Source organism: Marmota flaviventris, chromosome 13 (assembly GCF_047511675.1).
Source record: "Marmota flaviventris isolate mMarFla1 chromosome 13, mMarFla1.hap1, whole genome shotgun sequence".
NCBI lineage: Eukaryota > Metazoa > Chordata > Mammalia > Rodentia > Sciuridae > Marmota > Marmota flaviventris.
Genome location: NC_092510.1, coordinates 103,228,005 through 103,243,515, shown reverse-complemented (window position 1 = coordinate 103,243,515; position 15,511 = coordinate 103,228,005). Strand labels below are relative to the sequence as shown.

At 56.3% G+C, this 15,511-nt stretch overlaps 1 protein-coding gene across 1 annotated transcript in view; it reads left to right on the top strand.

The window, feature by feature from the left end:
* Nucleotides 1-281: 281 nt before the first annotated feature.
* Qsox2 (quiescin sulfhydryl oxidase 2) overlaps nucleotides 282-15,511 on the top strand; it is a 28,874-nt gene continuing 13,644 nt past the window's right edge. The window contains exons 1-6 of the mRNA XM_027942016.2: nucleotides 282-645; nucleotides 9,770-9,870; nucleotides 11,611-11,659; nucleotides 12,252-12,357; nucleotides 12,573-12,663; nucleotides 14,406-14,551. Coding sequence (XP_027797817.1) covers nucleotides 321-645; nucleotides 9,770-9,870; nucleotides 11,611-11,659; nucleotides 12,252-12,357; nucleotides 12,573-12,663; nucleotides 14,406-14,551 — 818 coding nt within the window. The 5' untranslated portion in view covers nucleotides 282-320. The remainder of the gene's footprint in view (nucleotides 646-9,769; nucleotides 9,871-11,610; nucleotides 11,660-12,251; nucleotides 12,358-12,572; nucleotides 12,664-14,405; nucleotides 14,552-15,511) is intronic.

Genomic DNA, 15,511 nt, shown 5'->3' with positions numbered 1-15,511 from the left:
AGCTCATGAGGGCGGGGCGAGGAGAGAGGGGCCGAGCTCAGGGGGTGGGGAGAGCGTGTGGATAGGATGGGGCGAGCTCGGGGGCGGGGCGAGGAGAGAGGGGCCGAGCTCAGGGGGTGGGGAGAGCGTGTGGATAGGGTGGGGCGAGCTCGGGGGCGGGGCGAGCGTGGAGGTGTGGAGGGCAGGGGCGGGGCCGAACCTAGAGGGCCGGGCTAGCGAACACGCGGGCCGGACCCGACGCGAGGGGCGGAGCCGGCGTGCGCGACCACATGACGGCGGTTGCCAAGGTGAAAGGTCGTCGCGACGGTGGCACTCCCAACATGGCGGCGGCCGGGGCGGCGGCGGCGGCGGCGGTGTCGCCGCGCAGCCCCGGAGCCCGAGCGCGGCGCCCGCCCCCGTCTCGGGTCGCGCGGCTGCCGCGGCTGCTGGTGCTGCTGGCGGCAGCGGCGACGGGGCCGGGGGCGGGCGGCGCGGCGCGGCTGTACCGCGCGGGCGAGGACGCCGTGTGGGTGCTGGACAGCGGCAGCGTGCGCGGGGCCACGGCCAACAGCTCGGCCGCGTGGCTAGTGCAGTTCTACTCCTCGTGGTGCGGCCACTGCATCGGCTACGCGCCCACCTGGCGGGCGCTGGCCGGGGACGTGCGAGGTGAGGGTCCCGCGCGCCGGGCGCGCTTTCCGGCCCGCCGCCCGGGCCTTCGCGGAGCGAGCCAGCCGCGGCCGCGAGCCCGCCGGCACCGGGGAGCAGAAGCGCCCTTCCCGGCCCCGCGGAGTCTTCTGCCCGCGAGAGCTTCACTGCCCCCACCGTCTCTCTCCTGACCCACAGCCGCAGCCCCAGCAGTTCCGTTTCAGAGCCTAGCACCCCCGTTTTGAGGACACCCCCTTTCCAGACCTGTAGCCACCCTTTCCCTGTAAATCTTCGCCATCCTCTTCCTGGTTCGGATGGCTGATCAAGTGGTGGGTTTCAGAGTAAGCCCACAACTTAGAAACCCAGATCCTCTGGGGAGTGCTTTGTAAATGCAAAAGTCCTACCAGGTGTCTCGTTGGTGGGTTCCTTGTTCACAGCTTTTGAGAAATCACTCATTCACCAAATTCCTGGTACTATTACCGGACTTTACTGTTCAGCACTTTCTTGCTGCTAATCGCTACTCACTCCTGAAGTTGTCCTCCTGCTTTAGATGGCAGGGTTGTAATGTAGAGGACATTTGCAGCCCTCTTGAGCAGACCCGCCGCGTTGTAAATAAAGTGGAATTTAAATGGTTTGGCAGTAGTGTTCCTCGCCAGCAAGGCTGAGGTTTTGAGGGACCAGCTTGCTACTGTTGTGCTAACCCCTAATTACAGATTTCACTGGGCAAGAGCCATGACAAATTGTTACTCTTCCTTCCTGCACTTTTCTTTTTGGGTCTTATACCAATCCCTACTTTATTTTTCTCATATAAATGAGATTTGTAGAGTCTTTTTCAAGTATGCAGTTGTAAATGTCTTTAGAACTTGTTCTCTTATTTCACTGTTGAGGTTTTTTGATTCTAATGGGTTTGTTCTCTTGGATCTCAAGTTTTCCATAAGTCCCTAGGCAGACCTGAGACCAGAGACTGGAAAAAAAAACAGAAAACTAGTGGGTTCCTTTTTTCTTTAACTTTGTTTTTTTGGGAAACAAGCCATTCGATAATGTGGAGGATTTTTTCAATTCTTGGGGTTTTTTTGGTGTGTGTGGTGCTGGAGATTGAACCCAGGGCTTGTGTGTGCGAGGCAAGTACTCTACCAACTGAGCTATGTGCCCAGCCCTCAGTTCTGGTTTTTATTCAGTAGCAGAAACAGATATGTAAATGAAAATGCAGGTAGCCTTGGCAAAACTTCTGTCACCTTTTTTTTTTTTTTTTAACTTTTTCAGCTTAGTATCTGAAATGTAAAAGTTTTAAGTTAAATTCAAATATTGCAAGCTGTTGTTTAGCAGAATCAGCATGTGTGGAGCCCTGAAAATTGTCCTTGCAACTTGGGAGGAAGGTTTCTTCTGAAAGTGAGACAGTAAAATCCATACCTGATGGTGTAATTAACTAAACGAAGTTGCTCAAAAGGACTGGCTGTCAGCCAGGTCAGGGCAGGAAGAGGGGACCTGAATTGAGATGTGGCTGAAAGCAAAAGACAGCTGTGGCCTGACTGCAGGCAAGAGCATTGGGGGGGGGGGGGGGACCGTGGGGTGCAGAAGCAAAGGAAGAAAAGGGCCAAACTGGCAGCAAGGCTGCCCAAGACAGGGACAGAGCCCTTAGCACTGAGCAGTGTCCCACTCAGGGTCCCTGGGACTTTTTCTAGGTCTGTGGTCCCCAAAGCAATCAACTGGGGATTTGGTAGAATGCATGTTGTCAGCTCCAGCCCAGACCCACCCAGCATCCTGTCAGCACCAGCCAGAGAGCTGGAAGATCACTGTTCCAAGAGGTATTGACCCTGCAGGACCCCTGCAAGAATGGGCTTGTGGCCAGAGGTGGTTGTGTGCTCTCCCTTGTGGTGTCTTCCACATGAGGACCTCTGCCTTTGTGCCTGAATGCATTGGACACTCTTGGGAGCACGCCTCACTGCCTTTGCTGAGAAGGGCAGCCACGCTCTGCTTGGCGAGCAGTTTAGCTTAGGAGAGGGTGCCCATTGCCCACGGCATCACGGTGCCCTGTCTGTGCTTCTGATCAGTCACCTGTGAACAGGGCCATTTGGCTAGTCCTGTTGGGCATGCAGACCTGTGTTGGGCTCCCTTCAAACAGCATCCTCCTGGCTCCCCCCAGCATCCCTGGCATTAGGTTGCCACAGGCAGGGAGCCCAAGCTAGAAGAGGGACTGTGCCTACCTGCCTCCTCCCCCTCACCCCTAGCTGGACAGGCAGGATGGGGAGGTGGCGGTCCATGGGGGTGAAGCCTCTCCCAGCCCTCCACTCAGTTTAGGAGCATCTTCATTTCCTCAAAAGAGTTGAGTTTCATGGCTTTTCACTGGCTTTTTCAAGTTTCGGAAATAATTGTTTTTCCTGAGACAGTGTCTTAACAGACAAAAGGTCTACTGTTTTGTGGAGCTAAAGGTTATTCCAGTATTTATGTGGACCTGGTTTAGGCCTGTTGATTCTAAGTACTTTGCAAAATAAAACCCACTCTGTTCCTGAAAATCGTTTAGCTGTCATGGTTATCTTGGTCCATGATGCAAGCGGACACACCTGCACTTTGTGCCCTAGAGGCAGCATGTGTGGCCTTGGGGTCTGTCCCTGTCTCCTTATTTGGGAAAGCAGAGAGCTGGGGTAACAGGGCAGATATGTTGTTGGCCCTAGAATTCTCAGTGAGGAATTTGGAGGGGAAATGAGACACTTCTAGAACCATCTTCTGAGAGAGTACTGATGCTCTCATGTCGAAGGTGACGGTACCCGAGGATGAGTGAGACTGAGTCACTGTGGTCACATGGCTGAGAACAGACTGGGACCTGGTCCCTGTGCGGGTGTCTCCAGAGCCCTGTCAGCTTACTTCCTGTGACCCTGTAGAAGGGGGTGGGGATTGTGAGTGGGAGGCACAGGCTTTGTCACCTGGGGGTGGAGGAGAGGGTGCTCTGCTACTGTGGCCGCCAAGTGGCAGCCATGGCCTGTCTGCCTTTCCCAGGGTGCCCCTCTCTCCCGCTGGACCTGATTTTCTTGTCTCCCTGACCAGGATGGAGGCTTTTAGAGATGAATTAGACTACTGGGTGTTTCCCAGAAGGTCATTATCTGTCCCTGGAAAAAGGTAGAGAAGGACCTGGGAGGTAGAGGTGCAGGTGGCAGCTGGGGTGGACGAGTGGGTACCTCCGAGGCAGTGGGGTGCACCTGGACTCCGGAGGAGCAGGAGAGGGTAGAGAGAAGACTGAAGCCAGGTTCTGGAGCGGCCCCCTCCTGTAGGCCCAGAACCTGCTGAGCACGGCCCCCAGTCAGAGCTGCGTGGCTGTTTTACAGTTAACCAGTGCAAGGTGCCGGCCAGGCCTCAGGAGGCCCTCCCTGGATTGCTGTGGTGGTGTGCTGTGGCCAGTGCTCACATGTCGTTCATCACGTGAGGATGGTCCACCAAGTGCTTCCAAGAGACTGTCACCACTGTGTAAAGCTGTGTTCAGTGGGGTGGCCCAACCACAAACATTGCAGGGCCTTGTGTGGCATGGAGGGTGGGGTGCTTCCATGGTAAGCAGGGATTGTTAACATCACCCTTAGGCACTCTTGAATGCTGAGGGCCATATCCAGTTTTGTTCTAAGAAAATGTCCAACTCTTGGGGATGAAGAGACCTTGGAGGGCTAGGGGGTATAGCTCAGTCAAGTGTGTGACCTGGAGTGCCACAGGACCTGAGTTCGGTCCCCAGAACCCAAATAAGGAGAGCATGGAGACCAGGCCACCCTCAACCTGAGATGGAGTAGTGCACCTGGCTGTGTTCCCATGCCAGCCCGTGGCAGCTGGTAGGTGCCTTGTGCTGGTCTCTATTGGTGGCCTTAATCTCTGCCCAGGCTTTATGACTTGAACTTGAGCTTATCCAAGACCTGTGCTCTGTTGGAAGGGGACCTGCACCCAGTAAGAGTGTTCTCCATGTCTGGAACGTGGGCTTGGAGACTGTGACGGTGCCCTGACTGGTCAGGAGTGGGAGGAAGCCATAGTAGAGCTCAGTGCTTCTGACACAGCCCACCAGTCACAGTCGTTTAGACCTTGGAGGCTAATTAGTTTTTACTGTGATCATTTTCTAGAACTAATTGGTGCTTAACCATAAGTTGGACTTATATAGATTTTTTCATTATAACAAGACAAGGAATGGCAAAGGCTTAATCCTGTTTGGTTCAGTAATAGAGCTAACAAGCAAGTTTGAACTGGGTTTAGTCAGCTGTACATAGAAGCCACTTATTTCACAAGTATTTTTAAGCCTAGAGTACTAACAGCCATGCTCGCCAGCGGGCCGAGAAGCCAGCGCTGCTTTGGGTCCCCCTTGCCTTTGAAAGCCTTCGATGCTGCCTGGGGAGGACAGCCTCCCTGTGCCTCCCAGCTGGTGCCCTTTAACCCCAGTGTTTAGGGGGGTGGTCCCATGCGTCCAGTGAAAGCAGGCAATTTGCATTCAGCTTCAGAGGTCCCCTCCTTTGTGTGTCCTCTTGACAGGTGGGAGCAGCAGAGAGGGGAGTGCATTGAAGGAGGCGCTACCCTGAGGCAGGACCTTTTCAGTAGCCTGTGTTTTGTGGGTGGAATAGGCGGTGGGATCTTTTGTGTCACTGTGAATACCGTCCATCTGCCAGGGCTTCCCAGTGACTGCTGGTGCCTCCTCAGTGCCACAGTGTAACTGTGTGTAACTGAAATTCTTCCCGTCTGCTGTGTTACCAGCCCACCGGTTTTCAAAGACAGACAAAGGCCTCCTGAGGGCCCTGCCCCTTCAGCAGGACAGCCCTCATTTGGGTGGGAGGCAGTGTCTGGAGTGGCTCCACAGGTGACTTGTTGAGTCAGGAATCTCAAGCGGCCGGGGCAGGTGGGGCTCCTGCAGTGGTGCAGCTGGACCATCCTCGTGGCCAGTGCATCTGCAGGCGGTGACATGGGCCCTGTGTGAGTCCCTTGCCTACCTGAGTGTGCGCTGGTATTCCTGCAGTGGGCGTGCAGGGCAGCAGGGACAAAGCAGGGGGCTGCTGTTCTTTAGAGGGAGCAGCAAGTACTGTGCAGAAACAAAGTGACAAGGTAGCTGCAGGAATAAGCTGGCAGCGAGGGGTAGGAGGCCCTGGTGCCCAGGCTGGAGCGGCACATGGACTCCTGACCTCGTCTGCAGAGATGCAGACGGCCTCTGTGAAGTGGAAAAGGACTCCACGGAGCCACAGGGCCTGGGCGTTCTCCTTCCCACGCCCTCTCCTCCCCACGCCCACTCTCCCAGCAGCGCCTTAGAGCGCCTCGGGAGTCAGTGGAGAATGCCTCTGATGGGGGCGCTCTCTGCATTTGTGAGAAATGGCTTTTAAGGCTTTGGAAATCGCACCATGATGCTATCATGGGAAGGGTTTAGAGAAGGGAGTTCTTCACTCCTGAAACCACTTGCCATGGATGACGGCTTTTGACCCGGTGGCACTGCAGCTTTGACTCTCCTCGCCACTGTGATGACAGCAATGCGCTGGTCAAACTGTCACTTCTTCAGGTGTCACTTGGCTGTCTTCCTCCTGCCTTGCTGGTCTCTCACCTAAAATGTCCTGCTCCTCTCTTTGGGATTCTGATTGTCACTAGTAGGGCCACAGTTTCCCCAGCAGTACTGGTCGGCTGCAGGAGCTGACTGAGAGTGTGTTGTCCCGCCCTGTGCTGTTGGCCACCGCTCTCCATCTTTCTGTGCTGGCGCTGGGCCAGCACTTGTGTGGCAGAACTTACCGGCCTTCCTGCATGCCAGCATGCGTCTCTCAACCTGTCCCATCCCAGGCTCCTTGGCAAGTAGATCTTACTTGATGTCACCATTTTACAGAGGAGCAGCTAAGGCACAGAGACTCTCAGAACCTAGTAAGTGGCAGGCCAGAAGGGGAAACTGAACAGTCTGGCTCTGGGGCAGGGGGTTGACCTGTCAGGTGGTGTCTGCAGAGTCGTGGGCTGCAGTGCAGAGACTGGGCCAGACCTCACAGTAGGGACTGAGCTAGTGTGCAGCCAGAAGGGATTCCTGGGGTGAGTGGCGTCTCAGTGGGAGCCCAGCACAGGGGTGGTACAGGGTCCAGGCAGAGGCCCTGGGGACTGAGATTGTGGCATGATGAGACAGAAAGACTTGCTGTATGACCATAGGTGGAGGCTATGGTGGAGCTATGGTGCTCTCAGGCCCACGGGAAGCCATGGGGTTGGGTCAAGGCCCCCTGGTCTCCATCTGCTGCTGCCCTTTCACACGCAGGAGCCGGGAAGCACAGCGTACTCCTGAGCAGGTATGCTTGCTGTGCGTGGGCTCCACCTGCTCTTCCTTCACTTGTTGCCTTGCGTGGGCCAAGCATCTCCCCCATCCTGCCAGGGTGGTACGCCCTTGGCACTGAACCACCTCCATGGAGAGGGTTGGGAAAGCAGTGTTGATGGGCAGCACTGCCTGCACCTGTCTGCCTACGCTTCCTGGGTTGGAAGGTGCAGGGTGGGCAGGCCCAGGGCCATGTTTCCAACAACAAGAGAGCTGGGTCTGAAGCTCCCTGTCTCTTTCCTGGGTGTGTGGTGACATGGAGCTCAGTGTCCCCGTCTACCAAGTTGGGACCCTGACATTCCTATCGCAGTCTTGAAGGGGTGCTGCAGTGGACAGTGGGACGTGATTGCTGAGCATGGTGGGGCTGGGGAGGTTGCTCTTGTGTTTTGGGCGGTGACCTCCAGTGGACGAGATGTATGAGGACACAGGAACATGCTCTGATCAGGCTTGAGCACAAGTGTTGGGGTGCATGGAGCCTCTGTTTCTCGTGGACTTGGCTCTCGGCGCCAGGGGTTCAGGGGTTCTGCACTCCGGCTGTCAGGAGTTGGGTGAGGCAGAGCCCGGCCACACTTGGCTGGCTGGCCTGAGGGCCGTCAGAGCCAGCCGTGCCTGACTGTGGCTTGGGCCATGCAGCTCTGCCCACAGTGCTGGGTAAGCGGCCTGTGCCGAGCCGCCCTCTGTTGGCGACTCCAGGAAGGTAGAGCCACGTGGAGCACAGTGCAGGTAGCCAGCAGCGCTGGCGCACAGCACACATGTCCACAAGTGCCCAGGTCAGTAGGTGTTTTTAATGTTTGATTTATGAGTGACATGTGTTTTGAGAAAATATAGACCCAAAACCTACCAAGATGTGCGCGTCCTGGGACGTGCCCCTCCCTCCCTGTTTCCGGGCGGGCTCAGGTGTTTCACACAGGAGTCTGTCATTAGGCCCTGGGTCCTTCATTCTCTTGTGCTTTGCAGTGGGAGGGTGCTTCTGTACTGCGGGTGGAGTGTCGTGGAAAGTTCCCAGTGAGCAGAGTGAGTGCCAGGTGCAGGCTGCAGAGCCAGGGTGGCCACCTTCACGTGCTCTGCCATCTGCTCCTCTGCTGCACTAGCTGGATGGGAGTATTTACTGTCCTTCCTTAGGTCTGTGCAAGGTGAGGCTCCAGGGACATGTGACCTGCAGTCAGGAGTTGCTGGAGTTCTCCAAGCATCATAGTGGCCTTGGGACATGACTTGTTTCTGTAGCCAACACAGCAGGAAGGTGTCTGGTCACCGTTTGTGAAAAGCATAACTGTGCTATTTATTTTTAGTCAAAGAGGGAAAAGATATGTGTTGTAAGCAGGTGTGATGTCTCATCTTCATGGGTGTTGGGGTGACTGCTGATGGCAGTCCCCTCCCACCCAGGCGTTCAGCACTGCCTCTGAAGCAGAGCAGAGCTGGCCCTCAGAGAAGATTGTGATGTGACATTGGCAGACAACAGGAATGGCCAGAACAGGCAGTGAGCCTCCATCCAGAAATCATGTGGCTTCCAGCAGCAGGTGGCACGAGGCTCCTTAGACTTATCCACCTGCAGAGCCCTGGGTTTTCCTGCAGAGGCTACTCGCTGAGCACCAGTACCACATCCCAGGTCTGGACAGGAGCCCCACAGGGCCAGGCACCATGAAATGTGTGTGAGTCCATCCACCCAGAGAAAAGGCACCAGTCTATCAAAAAGGCCCCCATCAGAGAGTGCCGGGAGCCCTCATCCTGATGCTGGTGTTGGCAGGGAGGCCGGGCACTTCCCTGGGTCACCACAGGCAGCTTTCTCTATAGATGTGTCCTGGCACCCATCCCCACCCCCAAGTGAGAGGAGTGGGACAGGAGGCCTCCCTTTGTGGCTGTGGCCCTAATGAATCGGTGTACTTTGGTCATGGAGAAGGCCAGGATCACTTGTCCCCATGCCAGGTGACAGGGTCGGGCACAGTCAGCAAGATCAGAGAGTGGGAAGGCACAGGGCAGAGGTGGGGGTCTTCCGCCAGTGGGTGTGATGTACACGTGGCCTGCCGGGACTGGAGGCAGCCTCCTTTACATCCCCATCAAGCTGACTTTGGGCACAGAGGAGGCAACAGGGAAATGCTCATCCTGGCTGGGCCTGGGATGGTGTAAGGAGTGCGTGCTGTGCGGCAGGTGCCAGGGTGTGGGCAGCGTGCCCTGTGGAGAAAGAGCCTCCACTTCAGAGATGCACGTGGGGAGGTGTGATGCGGAAACCTCACGCTCTGGGTGGTTCTAAAAGTGGGTGGGGATCCGGTGAAGCCAGAGTTGCATGAGCTGGTGATTGTTGATACTGAGATGAGGGACATGTGGGAGTTTGTTATATTTTTATCTTATTATTTTTGTGTTGGAAATTTTCCATAATTAATAAAACTTTAAAGATAGAGAAAGGTATTTGGAGCAGCTCCATTTCCCTGCCCAGGACAGCAGAGGCACGCAGGGTTGCGGGAAGCCTCTGTGGTGGCTCGGTGCTTCCCTTAGCACAGTGCCTGCTCTGTGCATGTGCCTTGGCCGGCCCCACCCCCCTTCACATGCAGCGCTTACCTGTCCCTCTGTTCCCTGCACATCCGTGTCAGGGTACCACTGAACTAGGACACCTCCACGTGGGAAGCCACGGAGTGACTTGCCAGTTCGGCAAGAATGTCTTCTCCCTCCGTCGTCGGGGAGGAAGCGCCTCCTCCCCAGGTGGATGCAAGAGGGGCTGCCTTGGTGACGTGGAGGCAGGCTTTGGACTGGTTTGTCATGGCAGCTGACTCCCAGCTGTCATGCCCTCTGGGGTGGGGACGCTGGGGCTGCAGGGGGTAGCGAGCACAGGGCACCTGCCCTGCTGAGGGTCACACTCCTGCTTTTCAGATTGGGCTGCTGCCATCCGAGTGGCTGCGCTGGACTGCGCGGAGGAGAAGAACCAGGAGGTGTGCCGCACCTACGACGTCCACTTCTACCCCACCTTCCGGGTAAGCCCAGGGTGCCTGCAGGCTGCGTCCGGCCTGCCCTGTTCGCGGGCTTCTCTTCAGGGAAATGCGCTGCTTCTCACTTCTGATCTGCAGCCATCTGGCTTGCTTCCCGAGACTCGGCAGTGGGGTCTCAGAGGCCTGCTGCTGGGCTGGGATGCCCCTGCCCACACACATAGAGGCCCTCTGCAGGCTGCACGGCCAGTGCTGCCCACCTGTGTGTGTATGTACTGTGGTCCTCGTGTCTCCTCCTCAGGGTATGGCAGCACCCACAGGGGCACTGGCACCTTGCCCCCTGCTGTAGTCAGCCCTTGAAGGATGTTTGTCCCGTGTTTTCCACCAGGGGGCAGACAGAGGTCACTGCGGCTTATTGAAAGCCCAGGCAGTGTCCATGAGTGCATGGGTGTGTGGCCATGTGCGTGCACACAAATGCCATGCGGCACAATCACATGAACGTCCCTAAAAGATGTGGCGTCTGTGGGGATGGTTTCTGGGAGCCCCTGGTGCCAGTCCCTGGAGCCCAGAAATCCTGGCTGCTCTGTGTGGGGTGCTGTCTGAGTGCCCTCACCTGCCTGCTTGCTGCCTGGCTCCGGCCACTCTATTATTGGCCAGCGTTGTGCTGTATATCCTGCTTGGTTTCCAGGCCCAGGGACCACTGTGTCCTGTGCTGCTTGTCCTGCTGCTTTGTTGTCCCAGTTTGATGGCATCAAGATCTATTCCACTTGGTTTTTTCTCGTAACCTCATACACAGGTGATGTGTTGCCTGTAGACGTCTGCCTGCCCGCCCACCTGAGGACAGGGTTGAACCTGGAGCTCTGCCACTGAGCCCACCCAGCCCTCTTTATCTGAGGCAGGCCTTGCTGAGCAGCCCGGGCTGGCCCTTCCTCCCGAGTTGTGGGGCTGGCCCGAGGTGCTGGGTGTCACTGAGGTTTGCTGGACCTGATCACCTGTGACTGTGTGGCGCTGGCCCTTGTGGCTGGATCTGCAGGCTTTGCTGCTTCAAGCAGCACTGCTGTGACGAGGTCCCAGGGTGGGCCTGGGGGGCATCGCAGGGCGGGGGGATCGGGGGTGTGCACAGCAGACCCCACAGAGCCAGCCCTTCCCTCACACCTTCACGCTCGCCCACAAACGGCGCACAGGGAAACCACTGGTTAGTCTCTCTTCCCTGGGGCCCCTGCATATCTCTGTCTGTGAGGAGGCTGCTTGTGCCATTGCATTGTCCTTTCCCTGGTGGTTACAGACAGAGATCCTTTCATGTTCTCTATGCTGACCTTCCCGTCGTAGCACCGGGGTATCTGAACCTAGAATGGACCTCGTCTAGTTACTGCTTACTGTGTCTTTGATGAAGAAAGTTCCTGATGCAGAGTCCTTTTCCTCTACTCAGATCCTGACTGCCACTCTCCCTCTACGTCCTCTGTGGATACAGCCCCAGTCAGACATCTTAGGTGCCAGGAGTTGGGGGCGCTGCCCTTTATGACTCTGCCCTGTGGCTTTGACTTGCTTCCACACCTCTGGGGCAGAACGTGAATGATGGAATTCTGATGGTCCTTACTGTAGCCTGCTCACAAACGTGGCAGGGAGCGCTAGCACCTGCAGGGCCAGGTGGACACGTGTCCTCAGGCAGTTCGACTTCCCAGAGGACTTGGCCGGGACCTCTGAGGGCACTGGTCACTTTGTTGTGTGTTAACATGAGCATGGACCCCCATGAGGCTGTTTCTTATTTGTTGTGTGTTTTTCCTCTAGTATTTTAAAGCATTCACAAAGGCGTTTACAACTGGAGAAAATTTTAAAGGTAAGGACACAGCACTGTATTCTTATCTCAGCCCGATGTCCAGGCCTGTCGGTCTCAGGGGTGTATGCCCACGGTGGGTTTGCACCAGCACTGCTTGTCCTTCCACTGAGGGGTCGGACTTTAGTTATTGCAGTGAGAGAATTTAATTTCGGCTTTGTCTTTCTTGGAAAAGTTTTTTCAAGTCCATTTTTCATTGAGAGGGTTTGGAGAAATGCACAGTGGACATGTGTGTGGCTACTGGGTTCCCAGGGGAGCCTGGCCAGGGGGGGTGCTCGAGTCACCCTTGTGGGAACCTGGCGACACCGGCACTCCTTGGGTGCAGAGGCGGCCTTGCCATGTCCACTGTGGGTGGGATCCAGGGGCCTGCCTTCCTCTCAGTGCCTGTTGTGAGATTCATCTGTTGTCACATGTCCATGAAGCTGTTCACACTCACTCACGGGCCCCATGGTCACCTGTGTATGAATCCACCTCTGCCTAAACCACACCTGGCAGTGTGCATCAGTGCGCCCACCAGGGTTACCTGGTATGGGGCCAGCGCTTGGTGGGGCAGATTTGCACAGATGTGGCCGTGATCAAGGTGTGCTTCTGGCAGGACCCGACAGAGAGCTGCGGACAGTCAGACAGACGATGATCGACTTTCTGCAGAACCACACAGAAGGCACCTGGCCTCCAGCCTGTCCACCTCTGGACCCTCTTCAGTGAGTAGCTCTATTAAAAGGGGGCACATGGGGCTTGGGGTGTCACTAGTGGCAGGGCACGTGCTTAGCAAGTGGAAGGCCCTGTGCTGGATCCCCAACGTTTGCACAGTGAGTCAGTCACGGTCATGTGCATGTCACTGTGTGGAAGCAACACGTGCTGGCAGCTTCCTGCGGCTAGGAGTGCTAAAAACCTGTGTTTTTTTCCTCCCTGAAAGGCCCAGTGACGTCCTCTCCCTTTTCGACAGCCGTGGTGGCCATTACGTAGCTGTGATGTTTGAGAGCAGTGGCTCCTACGTTGGACGAGAGGTACCGTGCCTGTGGGTGCTGCAGGCCTGCTCTGTGTGGGCCCTGGTTGGGTTCATGGGTCATGGTTCACGTGCTCACAGTTGTGGAGTCCTGGTTGGACTTCAGCTGAGTGACCAGTCTATCGAGAAGAATGCTGGAATGGAGGGTTGCCCAGAGGGGCGTCTGGTGCCTCCTCCTCGAGGCCCTTCTCTCTTCTGCATCAGCCAATGTCTTCTTTGAGGAGTTCTGAATTCCCTACATTTTTGCCACATCCAGGATTCTTTTTTTTTTGTGGTGCTGGGGATTGAACCCAGGGTCTTGTGCATGCTAGGCAAGCACTCTACCAACTGAGCTATATCCCCAGCCCACATCCAGGATTCTTAAAACCGTGTTTTTCTCAGGAAATCTTGTCATACTCAAATGTCACTTGTTTGGTTCCCAAGTCTTCACTTTGGCCAAATGTTCCTAAAACCAACACGACTAGGCTGAGGGTCCCTTGGAGATGAGAGGGGATCCTGGCTACTGTGGTGCTCAGCACTGATACCAGGCTCCTCCTTCCTGCACTTGGCAGGTGACTCCAGCGGTCATCTGGGTAGCTCTAGGAGGCATAGGAACCAGTTTTGCCCCTGTTGGGCCCTCTGAGATGCAGGGGCAGGGAGGCTGCAGAGAGAGGTGTTGCCACCGTCTGTGGTACCTGGGTGCCCTCCTGGTGCTTGACCAGCCCTCCCTCCAAGTTGGCTGGTGGTATCCTGCTGCCTTCTCCATAGTTGGCAGGGCTCGTGGTGGGGATGAGGAACTGCCAGAGCCGTGTTCCGCTTGGCTCCTCTGCCGGTTCCCAGGGCCTCCTTGCTCACCACGCTCTCAGGCAGGGCCTCACGCCATCCGACTCACACACACAGAAAAAGTATCTGTGTGGCACACTGTTCCCAACTTATCATCTTCAGGCTCAGCGGGCTCTGCCCACCAGGGAGGGGTGCCCACAGCACAGGCAGACGGGTGACTGCAGTTCCCCGAGTGAGGCTGCAGACGGTGCAGGGCACTTAGGACACGCTCAGCTCTCATATGGCCCCCACTCCTCCCAGGAAGAGGCCGGTTTTGTCGACATCTAAGAGGAGTACAGCAGGCTCTGTGTGCCTGTGCAGGGGTTTTCTGGACTCCGAGGTGCCACTTCTGTGGCCATGGTCTCTCTCCCACCAAGACCTGCTGTTGCGGGCGGAGCTGGACCCACACAGGTTGTTCATGGAAGGGTGGTCCAGAACCTGCAGGCCTGTGGCTGGGCTGGAGGGAGTGTTGTTCCTGAGGGCCCTATTGCCCAGATAGGAGTGGGGACATGAGGCACCCACTCAATTAACTTGCACTTTGTGGAAGACACACTGGTTCCAAAGGGTAAAGTAGAAGTTTAGCAGTGAATGTCATCTTTGATTCTTCTGGATAGTTGCAAAACGGGATTGTAGACTGCCCGTGGGCATTGTCCCATTGACTTGCTTAAGATGTGATGGCAATCGAGGTGTAAATGTGTCCTTGCTCCTGGGGGGATGAGTGCAGATGTGCCCCAGATGACGCTCTGGTGCTGTGGTGACTGGTGACAGCTGCCTGTCATATCTGCCTAGCTGTGTGCCCATTGCATGGTGCAGGTGGGTGGCACTCCAGCAGGGCCTCTGCTCTTGGGTCAAGGGTCACTTGTGGTGGTTGGTCTACGCTTTGGGAGCTTTTCTGAGAAAACTGCTGTCCTCTGTGACAGGTGTGGTCTTGTCGTCACACAGGTGATCTTAGACTTGATTCCGTATGAAAACGTCGTGGTGAGCAGAGCCCTGGATGGGGACACAGCCTTCCTGGAGACCCTTGGCATTTCCTCCGTCCCTTCCTGTTACTTGATCTACCCAAATGGGTCTCGTGGATTAGTTAACGTGTAAGTGCTGTTGGTGTAAGGCGTGTTTGTGGTGTTCAGTGGGACCCAGGGAAGCTTATACCTTGCTGGACGGAGCCTGCAGGTCCACAGGACAGGGACAGCCAGTGGCAAAGTCCTAGGGCCCTGGGTCTGGCGGTGCCTACCGGGGTTTATTCTCACCCAGCTCTAGACTCCGGGGGGTTCGTCCTCTGGGATGTTTCCTTGGGTTTCTAAGCAAACCCCAAGCCAAGCAAATGCCCACTGACCACCCCCCTGTGCCCCACTTTTACACTGCTCCTGGCTCTAGACTGGTCTGGCTGTGGCCGTGAGCACAGGTGCCCCCCTCTGCAGAGTGAGCCATGTGGGTGACTGCGGGTTCCATCTCCTCGAGGAAGGCACCAGAGGCCCTGGTGGACCTGCTCTGAGTGTCGGTGTGCCTGCACCCCAGAGACAGGGTTGAGTGAAGTCAACTACCAGAGTGAAGCAGCAGCTGGACAGAGGGTCGGGAGGCTGCGGGAGGAAGCCTAGGCCGCCCTGTGGTGCATGGGTCCCCTGCCCTGGGGACCATCAACAGCCACTAGCCTGGAGGCCCCTGGGGCCAGGGGTGCCTCAGCCTGTGCTGAGATGGCCCCATCTATCCAATAGTTTCTGGTTGGTCACCACGTCCAAGCACCTCTGATTGTCAAGGACATGACAGAAGAAGGCAGCCCACGTTCCCTGCCCCATGGGCTTTGTCTTACATCTTCAAAGGTCAGCAGGCAGGAGGGCCCTGCCCAGAAGCCCCATGTATACCTTGGGCATATGTCTGTCCTCAAACAAAGAAGAAAATTTAGAACTCGGAAGTCTCCCCATTTGTCCAGACGGGCTCCAAGCCCCTGGGAAGCCCAGCCATGTCAGAGACTCCCTGGCAGACCTGTTCCCACAACGGCTGCTGGTCCTGGGGACAGATATTTGTGTGGCTTCATGTCACATGTAGAGCCT